Source organism: Protobothrops mucrosquamatus, unplaced genomic scaffold (genome assembly GCF_001527695.2).
Source record: "Protobothrops mucrosquamatus isolate PMUCROS unplaced genomic scaffold, P.Mucros_1.0 scaffold45, whole genome shotgun sequence".
Classification (NCBI taxonomy): Eukaryota; Metazoa; Chordata; class Lepidosauria; order Squamata; family Viperidae; genus Protobothrops; species Protobothrops mucrosquamatus.
The window spans coordinates 1391703-1412535 of NW_015386427.1; the positions used below are offsets into that span (position 1 = coordinate 1391703).

The following is a 20833-nucleotide window of genomic DNA, read 5'->3' on the forward strand; positions in this document are numbered from 1 at the left end:
TTTGAAAGCCTACAGTCAAGGAATTTCTTTGGCCACCCCTCCAAATATCTATCAGGACACTCTGCTTTTCATGATTGGCTAAATACTGAAAAACCAACAAACTGAGTAGAGTCCTACAAATAAAAAAATATAAATCACATATAATCCACTTTGATATTATAGAAACGACTTAAGGGGAATTGCATTAGAAGTCTACATCCACTCAAACTCTAGCAAGAAACATTCTCTCTTGAATGTGCCTCAAGTTTGATTTTTATTATCTTGTAACATTGTTATTTTTCTAATTACAATATTTTACCATCTTTGCAAGAACTAACCATCTTTGCAAGTACTCAAGACAGTTCATAAAAAATAATCAAACATGTAACTGTCTTTTTTCAGAATTATATGTTCAACTCAATTAAATTGGTCATAATAATTAGAAGTACAGTTCAATTAGATAGACAGACAAACAGATAGATAATTTGATTTGAACATAAATCTTACTCTCCTAGGCTCTCAAGCATACTTCTTACCCAATTAAGTTCACTATATGAATTGACTTTATCTGTAAACCTAAATGTAAATATGCAACAGGACATAATCATAGAATAAAATCTTTATTAAAAATTAGCAATATTTCATATTCATAATGGACTATGAGTAAACTCAAGAAAACTGTATGTACCATATGCAAAAATGCCTTGCCCTTTACCTTTATGAACTGCTCTACATAAATCTAAATTTCAAATGCTACAATCTATTAGACAATGATAAATGATAGCAAAATATTTGTATTATTTAGAGAAAACAAGGAAATATGGTCATTTATAAGGTATTAGTAGATTATGACATTCTGCCAGCATATAAAAGAGAATAAGAAATATTATGTAAATAACAGCTAGACGCAAGGAAATGAAGGGAGGTACTTAACCATAGTTATCATTTTTAATTTACAATGTCTTTTGAGGTGTAGGATATATTTTACCATTCTGAACGTATAAAATTATTTGTCCGTAAATTCAGCTCCAAAGTTGCAGAACGAAAAACAAAAGGCCTGTTGCGTGCTTGGAGGAGCCTATTGAGCTAGCCACTCTGAGCTACGCTGTTTGAATCGTTTTCCAGGCCGATTCCATAACAGAATTGAAACTAAAGTTTCGATCCTCCTCATCTATTGCATCGCGATCACGATCCTTTAAAAGGTTAAAATGTAAGATATGCAGCCGGACAAGTCTTTTGCACCAAGAAGAAAAGGAAGATGGCTGACCTTGCATTTGAGATAGGAAATACAACACTACTGAAGAGCTTAATGGAAACGGATACATTGGATCACAGGGAAAAGGTTTAAGGTTTAGTATATGTAGCCCACAGCAAGGAAGCAGAGCCGCAGTCACCCATCCGGATCTGCAACAAACAGCCGCCGCCAGAGCTTTCCTTCGGCTGCAGGATCAGCTGAGCGCGGCTATCACGTGGGCGGCGTGTCGAAGGTCACAGCTCGGCTCACAATGGAGCTTTCGGAGCCTGTGCAAAGCGGCTTACAGATCCTGGCTGATCCGGGTAGCTTCTCGCTCCGAGCTTTCCAGGCTCTGCTCCAGGGTGCCTTCCAGAGCTTGCTCAGTGGCCAGGCCGAGGAGGCCGTTTTCGGTGAGTGCTAGATCCCGGGCTCGATCTTCCGCCCTCCGGCAAGGAAGAAAGCTGCGCGCTGAAAGGGGACTTGGGCTCTGGTTAAGGGAAGCGTGGCGGCGGCACAGAAGGTCGCTCTTGCTTCGGCGCTGCTCTATAGCCAGTCCTGACGCCTGGCTGCTTAGTTGCGGCGGCCACAGCCGTTTCCCGTCAAGTGCAGGAAGTCTCCCCCGCGCTGAGCCGCGCTCAGATGGTGCGATGCGCCCTCTCCCTCCCTTTGTTTCTTTCGGGGTTTTGCTCTCCTTGCTGATTTCCTCCATTTCCCCGCGGTTGTCACTTCCTTGCAAAATGCAAGGGTGCCTCTCGGTTATTTATGGCCTAAAAAGTGAGAAAGACCGAGAAAGAGAGATGCCATTTGGAGACGCTTTCCTCCGCCTCTCTGATGATCGTGGTCGGTTGGTTTTCATCGTTTTGTTTTTAATTTTCCTGCTCCGGCGAGGCATTCCCGGTATACTGATAATCGGAAATAATTTTTGCAAAAGTCAAAGCAGCAAGCGGGTGAATATGCTTGAGGAAAGCACCGAATTGCGTTTGGGATCTGGATCCCGCAGGCTTTGTTGTGATCATGTGATACTGTGATATTATTCATTCGAATTGCTCAGTGCCAGTAAACGCCGCTCATTTGTGTTGATGGTTTTTTTTCTGTATATATTCTTCAAATTGAAATTCTCCGACAATTGGACTTTGTCAGCTGTTTGCCAAACTGCGCGGTTTGTTGAGAGTAGGCCGGAGAAAAACCGAGATTGCCGCTTGCCTGGAGAAGAGCCCTGCGTGAGCTGGGGCTGAATACGCGCGGCCTCCGATAGGTGCTCGTTTGAACTGCAACTTTGGAAAACAGTTCGGATTTTTTAAATGGGACGCGGCGGAAAAAAAGAAAGGAAAAATCAGAAAAGTTGAGCTGTGAACGGGGGGGGGGGGGATAGAGACCCGGTATTTCTAGCACTATTGTTAGAAAAGCTAACTCCCTCTAGCATTCAAAAAAATCATTTCACATGGTTATCTGGACTTTGAGAAAGTCTCCTCCTTAGTTGGCAAAAGACTATTTACTCTTCTTCCTCTCCTCCCGAGCGCGAAGATCGCAATTTTCTAAAAATATAAATGTTCACTGACGTTCATCAATCTGATTATTTCCCAAATTCTGTTTGCTAGTAATTCAAGGAATGGATGGCAGAGAATGGGAACATACAGGAGACTGTGCTGGAGTAATGACTGAGCCCCTTTCCTTTCTTCGGTGTTTTCTGGCTTTTGGGATAAATCGAAATCTAGTTGTTGCTGGAAATAACTAATATCATGTTTCAGATCTTGGGGAAATTATTCACATTTGAAATGAAAGGAACCTGAAATTCCAACATTATTTTAATTCATTATAAAGGGAGATCTATGAAAACAAATCCTTCTCCCAATATTGTGATTAGAATGGTAACTGTAAATCTTGCCAATATAATAGCTTTCTGTTTGCTCAGCTGCTATAATTGCATGGGACTTAGTTCTCATATGTATACCCTCCTAAAACATGTCATCAACCATTCATTTATTTTTAGATTACCCAGATTTGGAACATATTGATCCAGCAATATTAAAATACTGCCACGCAGCAGCTACCACTTGTATAATAGAAGCTGGAAAACAAAAAGCTGACAAATCTATAATAAGGTATCCTAAAACTCTTCAACTTTAAAAAAATTATTTGACTTATATTAGATTTATTGATGAACACATCTTACTTTTCCTTTTAGTACCTATCTGGAAGACTGTAAACTTGACAGAGAAAGAATTGAAAAATTTTGCACTGAATATCAGGTTTCAAACATATTTTATCTTTTTTAATACATTCCATTAAGTTTTGTGTAATCTGTAGTAGTTTACATGCTCTATTTTTATCCTTTTCCTTTTTGTAGAAACATAAGGATACCTTGGAAATCATATTGGGAAGGTATGTCCAAGGAAGTTACAGTGATCGTCCAACTTTCAAATGCATCTTAAAAATAATAAATGTCTTCACAACTTATTTAATTGGGGTAACTTACTTACTCCATGAAACCATAATTAATAAATTGCTGTTACTGTTCTTTGTAAAATCTCACAACAGTTTTGTGAGATTCAATATATATACAGTTCAATATATCTTAGCCTAATAGATATTATCTTTTCAGTATAGGCAGATGTCCACTACATATAACTGATGTTTGTTGGCGTTTGGAATATCAAATCAAGGTAATTTTAAATAAAATGTGTATTAATTTCTTTATTTTTCTCTTTGATTTGCAAAATTTACTTTTTTCTTTCTGTCTTTTCACTTTAGACTAATCAACTTCATAAAAATTATTGCCCTGCCTATTTGATGACCTTAAAAGTAGAGGTATTACATCTATCCAGAAATTCAAATATTAGTAGATTATGATTGTTTTAATTTTTGTTACTTATTAACAACTAATGTTTGGGATTTTGTTATTTTAGAACAATGATTCAAGATCTCATCAGGACATTAATTTTAGTTGTTCTATGGAGCAATTGCAGGTATTTTTCCTCACTTTTTCTGTACTGATATTGAATAGTACCAGACTTTATAAAAGTCTAAAAAATATTAAATGCTTCACTGTGTCTCATCTTTTAAAATATAAAATACTACAGAAATATTAGCTTTTTTACTTTTTCAATATAAGAGTTCAAGTTGATTCATATTAAGTGCACTACACAAAAATATTATTTTTGGCAGAATGGATGGAACCTCTTTCAAATGTGCTAAATTAGATGAACCATTTCCTGTATTATATACTTGAATGTGTAATATAATATAATATAATATGAACATGGAATTTGGCTTATTTAGTTTTATTTAAATTACTCTATATTGATACCTGAGTCCCCATTATCTACAGCTAATTTACACTAAAATGAAAACAACTGATCTGAGAATAATAATATAAAGTTGCAATCCCTTGCATTAGGAGTAAGCTTCATTATCTAATAAACTTACTAATAAGAAAAAAAGGAATAAGCTTGCCCAAAGTTTATCTAATAAACTTACTAATAAGAAAAAAAGGAATAAACTTGCCCAAACCAGAGAAATTAAGAAATAAGCAACTGTCTACAATTTCATATTGTTTTAAAATTATATATGTATATGTATATGTATGTGTGTATATATATGTGTATATATATGTGTTATATATATATAACATCTAAAAATCAGAAAATTATTGAGTTTATTTCTTTATATTCTATTAAACTAGGAATTTATATTGTTCTCTGTGTTACTTGACAAATAAGAAAAATACAATTTATATTACTTATTTATCAGTTCAAACTCCTCTAATGAAGAAGTTTCAGTATTTCTTAAAATTATGAATGGCAAAAAATGCATTTTTAAATCACTGGAAATTTTGGTATAAAGAAAACTTCTAATATTGCATAGAATAGGTTATTTACAGAAAAATATTTATTTTCTTAAGCTCTTATTCTATATTTTAGGATTTAGTGGGAAAGTTAAAAGATGCAGCTAAAAGTCTAGAAAGAACAACTCAACTATAATTACAGACTTGACAATCAACTGGATTGAAGAAGAAAAGAAAATGCTTCTTTGACTATATGATGATCTTTTTTTCCTGGTTTTATTTAATGGAACTGTGATATATGTTTGAGCAAACAGAAATGGACTTTTTACTTTCTACATAACATTATAAGTTTGTGTGCAATAAAAACTATTGAGCTTGTTGTTTAACTGTAACATATCTGTTTAGATAGTAATACACTTTTTAAATATCTGCTTGTGTCTCAGTTTTGCCCTTTTCTAAAATAAATCTTTGATTTCACCATTTTTACTTTTATCATCTAATAAACAAAATATAAATCTAATTTGTGTGTCTTATCTGACTATAATAATGGGTTGGAGGGATTGGATTCCTAGCAGTTATATTATTCCAAGAAAACCCACTCAATAAAAACCATGTTAAAGAGATGTAGAGTTCTGGGTTTAAAGTCATTCTACTGTAATAAAGTTATCACCTTGCTTGCACCTCATTTGGTGAAGGCCAATTCCTGCTATTCCCCTCCCCCCCTTTTAATGTTGGAGTTATTTATGTGAAAAGTTGAGAAGATTCTATCATTCATCTGCCTTAGCTTGGTTTACTTATTAATATTCAATCATTTCTGCAAATAGAAAATAGTTGGAGTGTCCTGAATTGCAGCAGTTGAATGATTATAAATAGAATATGATCAGTCTTGTCTCCATGGCTCAAAAAACAAAACAAAAAATCTTATCCCCAAGTTGCAGTGTGGGCTAAACTTATTAATTATACCCCTAATCTAGAGAGCCAGCAATGTCAATCTGGAATATTTGGAGAGTGGGATGCACAAAGACTTGAGTTCTCATTTTCCTTCCATCTTGTAAGTGGTCTTTGCTATGTGGAGAGGATGGGAAATCTAGATGAGCCAGTTGTGAGATGAGCCAGTGTCTTCTATAAGGATGCAGAAGCAAAGGAATTTAATCTTGTCTTATGGTGCCACCAAGCTAGAAAAAGCTTGCTATATATATATTGGTCTTCACTCTGTGGTGTAGTAGAAAATATGCTCTGAGGCACAAAAATGGCTTGCTAGGAGGTAGAAGGAAACTCAGCAACCTAGCTCTGATTCTGTTACTTTTTAACAACAACAGAAATCTGCCACATAAAGGTTGCTTGCTTAAGGATGTTGAATAACCTGTCATTCATGGCAGTGGTCCCACTAATTCATCATACACAGTGAGAAAAGTATAATCATCCTCATCTTCATAGCCTTGAGAGTGTGCAAACAATGGAATGCCTTAGCCTAAACTTTCCAGCTCAGGGCATTAGCCACCCTGAAAAATTTTAAAGTCCAGAATATCTGGAGAGAACTACATCTGCAATAAAGCAGGAAGAAGTTCTTTACTTCATATTTTGTATTCCCTAACAGGATTTTTTTTAATAGATGAGAAGAACAGAGTGGATTTTTTTAAAAAAACAACGTTGGTCATTTGAAAGTATAAGATAGTCTGGGAATAATGGATTTTCTTTCCTTAAATATCTTGCTCACTACCATCACTCCCTTTTCTGGTTCATATGTTGCTAGATAGCTTTTCATAAACTGTTGCCTTCCAACTGTATTTTATATCTAGCCTTCTGTATGTTTGCAGGAATGATGAAGATTGAGATTCCAACACATCTGAGGGAGAGTGACAAGTCAGGAAAGACTATTAAGGAAAGACTTTTTCTGGTCGATCTTGATCAAGGGAGCTTATAGTGGTTGCACGTAGATTCCATTCAGAGTGCTTAGCCATTACTACTTAAGACATTTCCCTTCCCAACCTAAATACAAGATAGGGAAATTATATAAAAGTAGTGAAACCTATTCCACTAACCACTGCATTTGAATGTGTTGCTCTGAAGTTGAAAGTTAATCAAATCTTGGATTGAACAAAATTGTACAGTGAAATCTACAGCAAGATACTGGTGTGGATTTCCTTCTCTGGTGGAGGTTTGAAACTATTGTGAAATGATGCTTTCCAGGAATATTTCTTTTCCCCTTTCATCATTTTCCTGGAGATGAATATAAGGATATTTTTTAACCATTGTCTTCAGTTTCACGATCTCTGCAGGATCTGAGAGTGACAATATTGTATCAAAACTATCATTCATGTGAATCAAACTGTCAGGGGACAGTGAAAAAGCCCTCTTTCATTAGAGTCTCTTTTGGATGGTTGGTTGGAGATTATACTTTTAATATCAATAAATGGTTGACAGCAGAATTATAGTGTTTGCCAGGGTGCTTGCAATGCACAGACGAACAAGACAGGTTATTAACTTCAAAGTGAGTTTGATAGCAAATCTTTCAGAAAAGTGGATTAATCCCAGGGCTCCCCAATGCAGTTCTTTGTCATTTGGTCATTTTCTGATGCCGGCTTCCTTCCTACAATAACATTCCACTCTTCATCCACCCAGGGATCTACACTATGCATCCCATGAAGACCTGCCAAGATGGAAGAAAATGATAAGTCAGTTAGGAGCCCCAACAATTTCCAATGGTGGCACCTTAGAATTGTCAAGGCAAAAGGTTGCCCAAAATGAAGCAAAGACTATCTTCATAGTAAATGGAATGCCTACCATAGGATTGCTTGCTTCTCAATAAGTGGTCAATAGCTTTAACAACTTAGTCTTTCAATCCTGGGCAGAAGAAGCTGAAAGATCTTGAGGAGCTCGAGAATTTCAAGTTGGTTCTTATGGACACAAAAGGACAAATAGACCAGCTAGACTATGCTGCCACCAACTACCCTCAAAACTGATGTCTCTACTTGGGATTCTGCTATTGTGCAAAAAGAGAAAAGGAAATGTAAGAACACGAAAATATTGTGACAAAGAATGCATGTCAGACAGCGAGGGACGCCGGAGTTGGGCTTTGTGAAATGGGGTAATTGTGTGAGATGAAGTTGCGAAGGTGTGTAGGGAGGTGTGAGAAATTTGGAAAACCGCCCTCACCTAAGTCTTTTAGAATCAGCTATTCGAGACGCGGGGTGCCAGAGTTCTCTGGTGAACTAAATTTATACACTGAAGGCAGGCGGGAAGTGAGAAGGCGTGTCCAAAGGCAGGAAAAAAAAAAATTACCGAGAAAATGTGTGCCTGGGCAATTTCAGGGGTTGGATGGGGCTTGCGAAGGTGGATGTGTGGGAGTAGATACGGGGATGAGGTGATCCGTGCGAGGGACTTCAAAACAATAAGCAAAGGGGAGGGGGGAATAAAAAGAGTGAGGTTTTTTGAGGCGGTGAAATAAAACGCTAGACCTTATTGACCGAAAAAATCCGGAATACTCGTTCGTGGCACTTTGAGAAGGGGCAAAAAACGGAGGAGGGAAGAGGGATGAAGTAGTATGCGAGAGAAGGGAAAAGAAAATAGACACCTGGGGAGAAACGATACTGGGCTTGGACTTTGCGGGGGCAGGGGTAGAATAAGACAGATGTATCTTCTATCTTCAGAAGAAGACAGATGTATGGAGAAGGGAGAGTTTGATTCTGTCTTGAATCCGTCTCAGATGAAAAGGTTGTGATTCAATAGGAAAAGAAAGGACTCGGAGATCTTGGCCCAGGTAAAGAACTTGTGGAAAGGAGGCGTAGTGCTGAGCTGCGCCAGAAGGGAGTGGGATCTGCGCCGGGGCTGGAGAAGTCGCGCGCACCTGGGAAAACGCGGCCGGATGCCAAAGCGGGAAAATCCGTTCTAACGGAAAGGAGTGAAGGTGGAAGGGCCGAGATGACGCTCGGGGTTGATGGTTTCAGCAGCCAGTTTCCAGCCCAACTTTCATAATATCATTTGGACCGTCTTTCTAAGATTTCTGAGGTGCCCTAACACTGAGGTGCCCAGGAAGGCGTAGGAGGTGGAGGAAGAAAGCTCGACCTAGATCGTTGTTGTGGGAGAAGAATTCCAGAGTCTAGGTGAGGGTGAGAACAAACTGTAGTCTGGGGGCAAAGGAGAGGCTCTGGGGAAAGGCGCTGAGGTGGAAACTGGCGTGCCACACAATACTGGTTGTTAAAATGGTGGGCAACCTTTTTCAATGTGTGTGTCTATGTATGTGAATGTGGCGCGCGAGCCAGTCTCTCTCTCTCTCTCTCTCTCTCTCTCTCTCTCTCTCTCTCTCTCTCTCTCTCTCTCTCTGTGTGTGTGTGTGTGTGTATGTGTGTGTATGTGCGCGCGCGCCCGAGCGCGCGCGCCCTGAAAGGGAGGCAGGCTGTAGGAGAAAGGATCAGAGCAGCCTCAGTACCAGAGGCTCGGGGTGGAGAGACTGAAGCCAAAGGTCTGTCTGTGGTTGCCGTCACTTTATTACGCCTTGAAAAGAAGGGGGTGGAGGTAGGTTTTTGTATGAAAGGGTAGATTTGGCCAAGAACAAGAGAGGAAAAGGGAGAAACAGAGATCTCTGTGTGCCCTTGTTAAGCGAGAAAGGGATTGCTCGCGCGAGGTGACAGGGCGTGTAAAATCGGGAGAGAGGAATGAGCACCGAGTGTGTGTAGCGCGGGGTAGGTGTGCAAGCTGGAAGGGGGAAGGAAAGGAATAAGGCATTGTACGCGCGTGAGTGAGTGCGCGGGGCGGGGGTGAGGAAGAGCGGGAGGCAGTGGAACAGGCAGCCGCGTGAGTGCCGCGGAAAAAGGAGGACTAGCGAAGTATGTGCGCGCGCGCGTGTCTGGAGGGGGGAGGCGGAAGAGCAGGCGGAGGGCAGGGAGAGGGGGAGGGGAGGGCGGCGCACGAGGGGGGAGGAGGCATCCGAGTCGCGGGATTGGGTCACAGGGAGGCTGACGGCTCCGACTACACCGACACTAATTCCCAGGCCACCCTTAAGGAATGAGGAGTCCCACGTGACGCTGGCGGGGCGGGCGAACTCTGAGCCATTTTGGTTACGGTGTCAGTTTCCACTGTGCGCCTTCAGTGCTGCGTTCCTTCCACCACCACTCGCTTCTCCACTATTCTACCTCCCCGCCTGTTCCTTCCACAGCAACAACTCTGATATAATTCAAATATTTGCAGATTATTATTATTATTTTTACAAAGAGGAAAGTGGAGAGAGAGAAAGAGCTCTCTGGAAGAGAAGAGAGGGAAAACACAAGACCGGGGCGCGGGGGGTGGGGGAGGCGACCGATAGACGGAGCCGGGAGGAGGGCTTGGAAGCCGGAGAGACAATGGGCTGGTGGTGGTGGTGGAGGAAGAGTGGCAGTCCAGACGGGCCGGGGAGATTTTAAGAGCCCTGCATTGGAGCTACGCATTTTAAAGAAGAGAACAGCCAGCCAGGAATTGGGAGGGTGAGCGAGCGATCGAGGTAGGGAAAAGAGGAGAGAGAGTAAAGGAGACGCGGAAAGGAAGAGGAAGGGAAAGGCAAGCGGACACGGAGTGAACCCGAAGGGGAACCACCCGGCTGTTTGGGGAACTAAAAGGAGCTCGGCGCGGCGGCGGCGGCGGCGGCAAAAGCGACGGCGGCAGCAATACGCTGATTGCAACTGACAGCGCCTGCAGTTCGTTTCAAGATGGCCGCTTGGCTCACATTCATTTTCTGCTGAACGACTTTTAACTTTCATTGTCTTTTCCCGGCAGCTTTGGCCGTCCCCCGGCAGCGCCTTTCCGCGGGTAGGTATGCAGGGGCGCGCTTTCTAGCCGAGACCGGAGGGTGATGGGGACTTCGCGGCGGTTTTCTCCAACGGGGGGGGGGGGGGTGTTGGAAAGGCTGCGAGGGGGAGCTTCGGTGTCCCCGTGCTCTCCGTATGGGAAAAGCGCTGACAGTCTCGGCTCCAGCCACAACGCACCGCGGTTCGCTCCTCGCGCGCGCGCCCGGAGACCGGCAGCGGCGGCAGTAGCAACCCAGGCGCTTGGTTTCATTCCGCAACCAACGCTTGCAAATTTTCGTTCCCTTTCCACCGGAGCTCGGTCGTAGAGCCCTCCTGGATGCGCGGCCCTGAAGGAGGATGTTTGTATTTTCGGTTGCGACTAGCCATTCAAGTCCAGCCCTCTTGGTTTATAGGCAGATTTCGATTGAAGTGCGACACTTCATGAAATCTTGAGCTGCCTTGGTCACGGGATGGCGATCGCCTACGAAACAAATGGGTCGGCGGGGGGTTCAAAAGCCACCTAGCGCTCCCATTTTATAGGGATGAGTTCCACGGGGGGTTGCGATCTTGCTGGAGGGTTCGCTGAGCCGTTGGGGGTCTCCGGAGAAATGTTATTAACTTAAGTTCGGCCAACACTTATGTGGCGTGAGATAACTTGTTAAGATGGCGGTTCTCTTTTAGCGTGTCCTTTCACATTTGTGCTTAAAATGCTGAAGTTTCTTCCGGGCTTTGGAAGAGAGGAGAGAAGGTTGACGCTGGAAATCTAACTTTGATGAGGGAAGTTACCGCTTGTTTAATTCTCGGAGTTCTTATATCCAGATTGAACGTGAGGGAGAATTGGGGGACCCGAGTCAATAGGACTTGCAAGCACTCCGATTGCAGTTTTCTATTATTTAGCCAAGATTTCGCCTCTCCCTCACACATCTTATCCTTCCAAGTTGAATAAGGGAAGGTTAACTGAAACATCTTGTTAGCCCAGATGTAATGGCTTCGGTCCTGGCTCTAAGGTGGGAAACTTGGTTCGTGTAAAATCTCTCGGCCTTGACAAAGTATACCCTGCTGCAGCTCAGCTTGTTTTGTTGTTTTAATGCCTGGTGGGAAATAACTCAGGGGCACCTAATCCAATCTTCTCTCCCTGCAAGTAACCTTTCTCCCCAAATGAAAATTTAACCACATGATCACAGCCTTCTTGCCCACCCTCTACTTGAGTTTTTGTTAGCCTCCCTCTATTCAATACTTCTTTGTTTCAAATGGTCCTTCTTGGCATTCCAAAAATAAAACTTTGAAGCGTAGGGAAAGACTTTGTGGTAGCTATGTATTTCTCTGCTCTGGTCGCTGTAAATCAGAACTCATCTGTTAATACTATAGAGCTGGTTAGTGCTGAGCCTCCCGACCCAATATATTCAGCATTTACCTAGCCAGAAAGGAACTGGCTCCTGCCTTTGAGGAGACCAGCTGGAGAAGTCCATTCACTGAATGCAGGGGTTTAGCTGGAGAGAATATGGATTATACTAAACATACCAATTTCTTTCTTGGCTGGGACTCAATGGATCCATACTTTTGAGTTGGCCACTCTTGCTCAGGGCTCACCTTTAAAACTAAGCCTAATCACAATTCAAGGCATAGTGGACCAGATTACATATCTGCCCCTGCAAACCTAGTTATTTTAGGTAGCCTTGGTGAATTGACACATCAAGTGTCTAGTGCTGATTAATTTCTAAAACATCTATCCACCAACTCTCTATAGTTTTCTAAGTTGAGGTAACCCATGTAAGGCCGCCAAGCTTCAGCTGGCAATGTTAACAAGTTTTATCACTCCCTGTTTTCTTGGTGGAATACATGCCTTGGAAGGGGAAGGGGCTGAAAATAAAATACAATATCTTGTGTTAAAGGTCACTGTGTCTTGGCTACAGAAAGGTATAGCATTATTGTAAGGAGATGGGGGACTTGAGGGAGAGAACACGAGAGAATAACAGCACCAACTCTATCCCAAAGTTAGTACTTTGGATAACAAGATGCCTGTTTTGTTTGTGAGTGTATATAAATGAGTGCCTGGGAGTTGCTGGTATTTTTCACTGATGCATAGCTTTGATTCAGGATTGTTGGTTTAAGAATTCAGTTGATACCTCCAAGGAGATCCCGGAGAAGGGGGCTAACCTAGGTAATAAATAATAAGCTTTGAGCAACTAAGCTTCACGCTTGATTTGAGTTTTCTCCTGCTTAGGCAGAGGCTCTGTTTCCCTGAAATGAAACATGTGTTTGTATTTTCTGACAACTGAGTTGTCTCCTTCTATGCCTGACTGCTTGGGAAAGAATTTAAGTCCACTGAATTGCTGGACCCTTTCTAATATACTTTTTGGATAGTGTCCTGGATTTACTGCATCTTAATTTGAACAAATAGACGCGTTTTATCATGATGGTGGTGGTGATGATGGGGGTGGTGGTAGTGATGAGAAGGACTCCAATTATCTATTAAAGGTTTGGGGTGAATATTCTTTATTCATATCCTGAAGAATGCTCTGGAACCAGAGGGAGAGGTCAGGAGTGGAGGCTCCTGTTTTCCTTGCCAACATCCAGCTTTCAGGCCCAGGTTATGGAACCCCTCCTTTCCCTTCTACTTCAAGCTTGTATGCCTTTTGCTCCCCTCTCCCCCGAAAGATAAAAATAGCAATTTCCTCCATGCAGCAATGGCATCGTTCCTTCTCTGTTTTTCTTTCCTTCCCTTTTTTTCCACCCGGGAACATAGAACAAGTGAAGTGGTGGTAGTTTTGTGATGAACGATCCTAGCAGTACTCTCCATCCCTCTCCCACCCACCCCCTCAGTTTTGGAACATTGGACAAGAATTCGGGGTTCTTTCGGAAGCGTCAGGACATTTTGTCTCGATTGCGGTGTGTTCAGAGTAAAATAGGTAGCTCCGTGGTTGCGGGAATGGACCTTGTTCTTTCGGCTGAGCATAACTTCCACACCTCCTTCCCTCCCACCGTAATTTTTTTTCCTTGCCGAGCGGTGGAGCGACGTGCCCCGGGTGAGGATTTCCTCAGACACATGCTTTGCTCTCTTCACTTCCCGGTTGCAGCCCGAGAGCCGCGGTACATTTGCAACCTTGGACTGCCAGAGCGGGATGTACACGGGTGCCCGGAGGTGGGTGTGTTAGGAATCCGGGCCGGGTCTATGGCAAAGGCTGGCGCTCCAACATTTAACTCTGTGCCTTGGCGATCCAAGAGACGAGAAGGTTCTATCGCGCTGCGATATAGGTAGGCGAAAAAGGGAGAAGGGAAAGAAGCAGTGACTGCTTTCTTGCTCGTGGCCGACGTAGGTGGAGGGCCCGAGAGAAACCGAAAGCCCCTGGAGGAGCCTCTAGTTTTCGGCCTGGCATCGACCCCAGAGCAGACTCGGGCCGTCCTCGAGGCCTCCTACTGCCAGCCCCGCTTTTGGCGTCCTCGCTTTCTTTCCTGCGACGCGTCCCCCCGCCCAACTGGACTGCTCGGAGAGGGAATGTTGACCCTCCAGCAACACCCGACCAGACCCCGGGTCTCGCCCCGGCCGGCCACACTCCCGGTTCCTTTCCATAGCGGTACCCCCAGCCCGCCTTTCTTCCCCCCCCCCGCTTGATCCCTACCCCAGGGGCGCCAGTTGTTGCCCCAGAAGGGACTAGGCTTTCTTCCTCGCCGAGCCTCCAAACATGCCCTCCTGTTCCCTGCTCCCCCCTCCCGTTTCCTCTCCAAGCCACCTCTTCTCAGCCTGGCCCCTCCCCGCCCCCTCCCCCCTGGCGCGCTCCGGGTAGTGGCAGGATGCCAAGAATAAGTGTAAGTTGCTATAGCAACCCCCTCGCTAGAACGGTTCCGAAGGCGGCTCGGTCCCGAGCCTCTTGGGTTGGTGGCGGCGACGCGCTAGCAGCCGCGCCAGTTCCTGGGGCCTGCCTGATCTTATCCCGCCTGCTACTTACTACCCGCCTGCCAGCCCTTGTTGTTCCGAGGTGCGGGCCCCAACCGCGCCAGCAGCCAATCAGCCACCCCTCCTTTGCTTGCTTCTTCCTTCCCCTCCGCCGCCGCCGCCGCCGCTTCAACCGCGGCCGCCACCCCTCTCTTCTCGCCGGAAATGCCCAGAGCAACCGCCCCCCGCCTGCACTTAGGATTGCTCCCCCCCCCCCGCTTGTCCCGTTCTCCCCTCTGCAGTCCCGATCTGCGGTTTTCCGGTAGCGCCGCGGGGGGAAAGGCTCGTGGGAGGTGCCCCAGGAGCCGCCTTCGCCCGTCCCAGGCAACTCCTCTTGTGAATATCGCCGCGCAGGGCTCGGGGCAGGTGGGCCCTGGGCAGAGCACTCTGGAAGGAGCCCCCCTCCACTGCCGCTCCTTTGCGCTAAGGCTCTTGGCTCGGCGGCTTGGCACCTCCTTTTTCTCGCCTGAACCCGAGCGTCTTCCCCAGAGGAGGCCACTTTTAGCCGCGGGGAAGTGAGGGAATCGTGTAGGGCCGCGCCTCCGAGGTTTCCCCACGGTGTTTAAAAGGGTCCTCTTTGTTTGTACATCTTTTAGAGTCTCCACAGATTGAACCAAAATGCATCGCACCACCCGCATCAAAATTACGGAGCTCAACCCCCATCTCATGTGTGTGATTTGTGGAGGATATTTCATTGATGCTACCACAATCATCGAGTGCCTGCATTCCTGTAAGTCCTGCTTGGTTGCTTCTCATCATGCAAAGCGGCCTGCTACCAGACAGGCCTCCTGTCTCTTGGTCCTGGTGGAGCAAGGTTGGCTCTGCAAGACCAAATTCTTTCATTGACCATATGGCCCTTTCTTGGCGAGAAACAGCTAATTTTGTTTAGGGTCTGGGTTAGAAATAACAGCAGAAAACCATGTATTGATTCTGCTTTGTGGTCTTATTTCTGCACAATTTTACATCTATATATTTTTCCTCTTGCAGTCTGTAAGACTTGTATTGTACATTACTTGGAGACCAGCAAGTATTGTCCCATATGTGATGTCCAGGTTCACAAAACTAGGCCTCTTTTGAACATAAGGTAGGAAAAAAGACAACTAAATACTTTATGTCATAATGTGTCTTTTCAAATTTTATATTTCTTTGGTGCAAGTTCCTTGCCAATGCAAATCTAAAAAAAATGTTAGTTCAGGACACATTACTGTACTATTTCCATAAGCATCAGTCTTGCATTTCAATTAGTCATTTTTCTTTTTCTATATTAAAATCCCATCTTTATTTTCTATATGTTTCTTTTCTTACTTACCCTGTCCAAATTGCAATTTGTTCTCATCAGTGTGCATATTAATTTTCTGTATTTTTTCAGTATTGATCTTTATAAATGTAAAATATTGATAAAGAAATGCAAAAGTCAAATTCTTTTCAGAAATCTTTATTTAATTACATTTTATTAGCTCTCTTTATGGTTACATCTTTTTATTAAATGCCTACATTTTTACAATGGTGTCAGTCTAATCTGATATCTTTCTACCAAAGCAAAATAATATAGGTAGATTAATAGCATGGATCTAAAAACATATAAAACAATTTAAATCTGGTTAAAGTTTTGGTTAAAAATTCTCAACCAAGCTATTTTTGGTTCTGGAAAGTTATAAATATTAACGTTGGACTTTATATTCTAGATCTGATAAAACTCTCCAGGACATTGTATACAAGTTAGTACCAGGTCTTTTCAAAAGTAAGTAAGCAATTAGATTGAACAACCAATGCAGTAACAGAATGTGTAAACTGGAAGAGATGAGTAACAAAAATATGTTTTCTCTCAGATGAAATGAAAAGAAGAAGAGATTTTTATGCTGCTCATCCATCTGCTGATGGTAAAAAAAAAGATTCTGAGATTATGATTTTGATAAAGAATTACCTTTTAAGCAGAAGCTGAAGTTGTAAAAATACTTTATGTGCCATTTCGGTGCTCATGCACAGCAAGTAAATATTTTATACATTCAAAATTGTTTAAATTCATTCACAGAAATAATTTTAAAGGTAACATATTTATCCTATGACTGATGTTTTCTTTACTCTTTCTGATTTGAATGTCAAAATGTAACCTACTGTGAACGTGTTTCTGTACAGTTGCCAATGGCTCTAATGAAGATAGGGGAGAAGTTGCAGATGAAGACAAAAGGATTATAACAGATGATGAAATAATAAGCTTATCCATTGAGTTCTTTGACCAAAATAGGTAAGTTATAAAAGCAGTATCTTGTATTTGGCAGTACATTCATAGATTTGTTTTTCTTTACTACTATAGTGTATGTCTTTTTTCTAGAGTTGAACGGAAAGGAAGCAAAGAGAAGGAGAAAGCCAAAGAGGAAGTAAGTAGATAGTTGGTTCCTTGACACTTTCATTTTTTTTTAGAAAATAAAAACATATTCATTTTTATTTCCTAAAGTACTAGAGTCAGTTATTCTGCAAGCAGTGAGCATGCCTTCTTAGTAATTACAATTCGAGGGCATTTAAAAGGCTGATAAAAAATAAGTTTTGTATTAGAAAACATCCTCCTATTTCCCCCTCCCCCTTAGTTAGTGTATGCATTTTTTAAGAATAAAATTTGTATGAATTAAATTCTAAAAGAAAAATCTGATGAGCATATATTTTGTTTTTTCTTCATTGAATTTGGATCGCCAGTGAGCATTTAGTTTTCATGCTGCCAGTTTTAACCATGTTTCCATCTCTTTCTATCTACTATATTGGAATGAACCGTTAGTATTAGATTTTGAATGTTGTCTCAACCAAATGCCCCTCCCAGGCCAACAACAAAAGATATTTACGCTGTCCTGCAGCAATGACTGTAATGCACTTAAGGAAGTTTCTCCGGAGCAAAATGGACATACCCAATACTTTTCAGGTAGGGGAAGAACTTTCATAAAACAGTTTTAGCTAAGGTCATTATTTAAACTTTAATTCTGCTGAAAAAAATTGGTGTGTTTGCTTTTGGAATTAAACAGCAGCATCTTTAGATAAAAGAACTACAGAAATGGATTTCAGAGGGTCTCTCTGAATCATTATATTCTAAACCCTTTGACATGAAGGCAGACATGTTCTCAACTGAGTCAATGTATTTCTGAATTTCAGATAAAATGTGTGATGTTTGATTAGGATAATATAGTAGGTGCCACATTGCAGTTGTGTAGTCTTTCACACTTCCATGCCATGTTAAATGAAGTGTAATTTCATATCTTTTATTAGATTGATGTCATGTACGAAGAAGAGCCTTTGAAGGACTACTACACACTAATGGATATAGCCTATATTTACACTTGGAGAAGGGTAAATATATTGAGAGGCTTTCCAAGTCTTGGTCAAGTTGGGCCAGAGGGATGGGAAATAAAAATAAACTCTCTAACAAGGATTTCCTTTCTGACTTTCTTTGGCAGAATGGCCCCCTCCCTTTAAAGTACCGTGTGCAACAAACCTGCAAGAGAATGAAAATAGGTGGCCAACAGCGAGATGGTTTGCACAACAGTGGGGACCTGGAAAGTGACTCTGGCAGTGAAAAAGCTGGCAGCCCCATGGGAGGTGTTCCTTCCACATCATCCTGCATGCTCAGCCCCGGCACTCTGGTGCAATCTCCCCATCCCCAGTTTCCCCACATTTCTAGCACTATGAACGGAACCAGCGGTAGCTCAAGTGGTAACCACCATGCCTCCTTTACCAACAGAACCCGGAAAGCATCCATCAATGGTTGCTCTACAACTTCTTCTGGCTGACTGGCATAAACTCTACTTTCTGACTCTGAAGACTGGGTGCCAAGATTATGGCTTTTTTTCTGCTCCAGTCTCTATGTCTCTATCATATCACACAATTAAGCTTTATAGTTGCGAATTCCACGTGTGTCTATGCCTGGTGGTTAATAATAAGAGAGGAATAATGATTGGGAATTAAATGAGAGGTCAAAAGATGGATCTTTTTTATATTAAACAACCACCACAGCAAACTGTTTCTTAAGGATTAGCAACATGGAAAAACAAAGGATAACAATCCAAATATTTCAAGAGGATTTTTTGGGACTTCCCATCATTATTCTGTTTCTTAATTTGGAGTCTGAAAACTGATGCCTACCACAAACGAAAATTTTGTAAATCCAGATTAATTTCCTATATATCTTTTGGATTATGAATTATGGTTCTGCTGTTTTGGGGAATCTCATTGAAAACAAGTGATTTTTTTTCCTTCTCCAACTTGGAATGATAAATGCAGGACCGAATATGCATAAAAAGATGCGTATATGTAGCCACACCACTGTGAATAACAATGTATTTGCTTTATTAGCCATTTTGATTTATAATTTTCATCCACAACATCTGCGCAACACCGAAGCCATTGAGAAATCAGAAAGCAACAAGTGGTATAGAAGAGAAGGACATTCTATGTTCAGATTTACATTTGTATACCTAAAAGCGGGTATTGCCTTTTATTTTACTGGCTGGTTTAAAGAAAAAAAATTGAAAGAAAACAAGGTTTTAATGGCATTTTGAATTTGTGGAAGAACGCCATATTAGTGTGTAACAAAATAGGAAGCAGTATTGTATGATATATTTATAAAGAAAATAATTGTGTTTCATGCAGTATCGATTAAGGTGGCTAAGTCTCCATTGGATCAGCCCTGACAGATGCTTTGTGGGACAGGCGTAGGAGTAGTCCTACTAAAGCAGCCACCAGCCTTTTCCTATGAAAGCAGGAGAGGGAGTTTCCCATCTCCGTTAACTTTGAAGCAATTGACAATATCAAAAGGATTTCTTGGGCCTTGTCTGGTTCCCAGGATTTTTACATTTAGCCAATGTAATTAATTAATTGTCTCCAATGCTGAGGAGGAGTGGGCAAGGGGGCATTGGACAAAGTGGAGGAACATGGAAACGACTTGATTTTATTCTTGATATTATTCTAGATTTTATTCCTTTTACAGGGGAAAGTAATGGAATGTGTGGTTATTTCCCCCCCCCCAGAAACAAAAAGCACAGGAATGCATATAAGAAGCCATAAAGTATGCAGGAATCTTTTTCATTCATTCTTTCTAAAGAAATCAGTACATTCAAATGAAGGCTTTTTAACTAAATTTGTTTTAATATATATATATATGTATGTGTATGGTACAGTACTAACTTGGTTAAGGATTAACAGGTACAAACGAGTTGCCTGTAAGCAAAATAGTTTTCTGAAGGTATCAGATATTTTGAGGGGGGTGGGAAAGGAAGGCTTGAAATTATAAGTCTTTTGAATCTCCAATATCTTTCAATTTGTGCTTTGCTTTGGTTAAAATGTATGTGTGCTATGTGTGTTCATGTGCCCGTTTTTCACTCATCAGTTACACATTTGTGAGGGTGTTTATCCTATATGCCTATTGTTTCATGTTTGTACAGGGATATTGTAGCTATGTATTTTGTTGTCTCCAGTCTGCAAAAAAAGGGGAAAAAAGCACAATTCTATGCTTTGTCTTGCTTACACTCATTAAATCATTACTTTTACATATACCTGCTGATTTCTTGTGATGTAAATGTTCAGATTGCTCTCTTTTCATCTGCTAAAAGAAATCAAGAACTTATGTAGATACAGTAGGTATGACTTAGAATTTCAGAGGATGGCTCTGCTTAATTAAACTCAGTTTAGTCTTAATTAAAGATCATATTTATTTTCAGCAAAGACCAAATGAAAGTAGCCCATGAGAAGAGGGTGATACATGTACTGTATTCTCTTCCATGCAAAGAAATAATAATTGGTGATTGAGCACACACACACACACACAAAGGGAGAGGGAGAGGAGAGGAGAGGAGAGAGAGAGAGAGAGAGAGACAGAGAGAGAGAGAGAGAGAAATGGATTGAATAAGGAAAATAAAATGCTCTTAAGTCTTTCCCATATAACCAAATGATTTCTACATACAGCCTTATGTAGTAAATTACTGAAACAATCCAACTAAATATGTATCTTTCTAGTTTTTGACAATATTCCTTACTGTACCATTATTAGTGAAAAGAATTTGATTTGTCATTGCAAGTAAGTCTTTTTCTACAATTATGTATTACTGTTGGAAAATTCTCAGTTATTGATAAATAACTGATGATAAAATGATGAAAAGATTACA

General features: G+C 41.7%; 2 protein-coding genes across 5 annotated transcripts; both read left to right on the plus strand.

Moving 5' to 3' along the window:
* The first annotated feature begins 626 nt into the window (after nt 1-626).
* On the plus strand, nt 627-5508 carry COMMD3 (COMM domain containing 3). Its single transcript, XM_015811563.1, has 8 exons — nt 627-1623; nt 3204-3315; nt 3399-3462; nt 3561-3595; nt 3816-3876; nt 3965-4021; nt 4120-4179; nt 5134-5508. The coding sequence occupies exons 1-8, from the start codon at nt 1485-1487 to the stop codon at nt 5191-5193; spliced, it is 588 nt and encodes a 195-aa protein (XP_015667049.1). The 5' UTR covers nt 627-1484; the 3' UTR covers nt 5194-5508.
* A 3573-nt stretch (nt 5509-9081) lies between these two features.
* BMI1 (BMI1 proto-oncogene, polycomb ring finger) lies at nt 9082-20224 on the plus strand. 4 transcript variants are annotated; one of them, XM_015811562.1, is made up of 10 exons: nt 9082-9100; nt 15287-15420; nt 15678-15774; nt 16376-16431; nt 16520-16570; nt 16827-16935; nt 17023-17068; nt 17503-17601; nt 17943-18023; nt 18131-20224. In XM_015811562.1, exons 2-10 carry the CDS (start codon nt 15309-15311, stop codon nt 18461-18463), a joined length of 984 nt encoding a protein of 327 aa, XP_015667048.1. In that variant the 5' UTR covers nt 9082-9100; nt 15287-15308; the 3' UTR covers nt 18464-20224. The 4 variants fall into 4 exon arrangements, with proteins under 4 accessions (XP_015667048.1, XP_015667046.1, XP_015667045.1 ...); XM_015811560.1 differs by lacking the exon at nt 9082-9100 and adding an exon at nt 9398-9459; XM_015811559.1 differs by lacking the exon at nt 9082-9100 and adding an exon at nt 9470-9512.
* The last annotated feature ends 609 nt before the right edge of the window (nt 20225-20833 follow it).

Excerpts from the sequence above, each read along its gene's own strand:
- COMMD3 (XM_015811563.1), top strand. The coding sequence starts at position 1,485 with ATGGAGCTTTCGGAGCCTGTGCAAAGCGGCTTACAGATCCTGGCTGAT. Across the intron at positions 3,463-3,560 it reads AATTTTGCACTGAATATCAG|AAACATAAGGATACCTTGGA; the intron begins GTTTCAAACATA and ends TCCTTTTTGTAG. Across the intron at positions 3,877-3,964 it reads GTTTGGAATATCAAATCAAG|ACTAATCAACTTCATAAAAA; the intron begins GTAATTTTAAAT and ends TTTTCACTTTAG.
- BMI1 (XM_015811562.1), top strand. The coding sequence starts at position 15,309 with ATGCATCGCACCACCCGCATCAAAATTACGGAGCTCAACCCCCATCTC. Across the intron at positions 15,421-15,677 it reads CATCGAGTGCCTGCATTCCT|TCTGTAAGACTTGTATTGTA; the intron begins GTAAGTCCTGCT and ends TTCCTCTTGCAG. Across the intron at positions 15,775-16,375 it reads AGGCCTCTTTTGAACATAAG|ATCTGATAAAACTCTCCAGG; the intron begins GTAGGAAAAAAG and ends TTTATATTCTAG.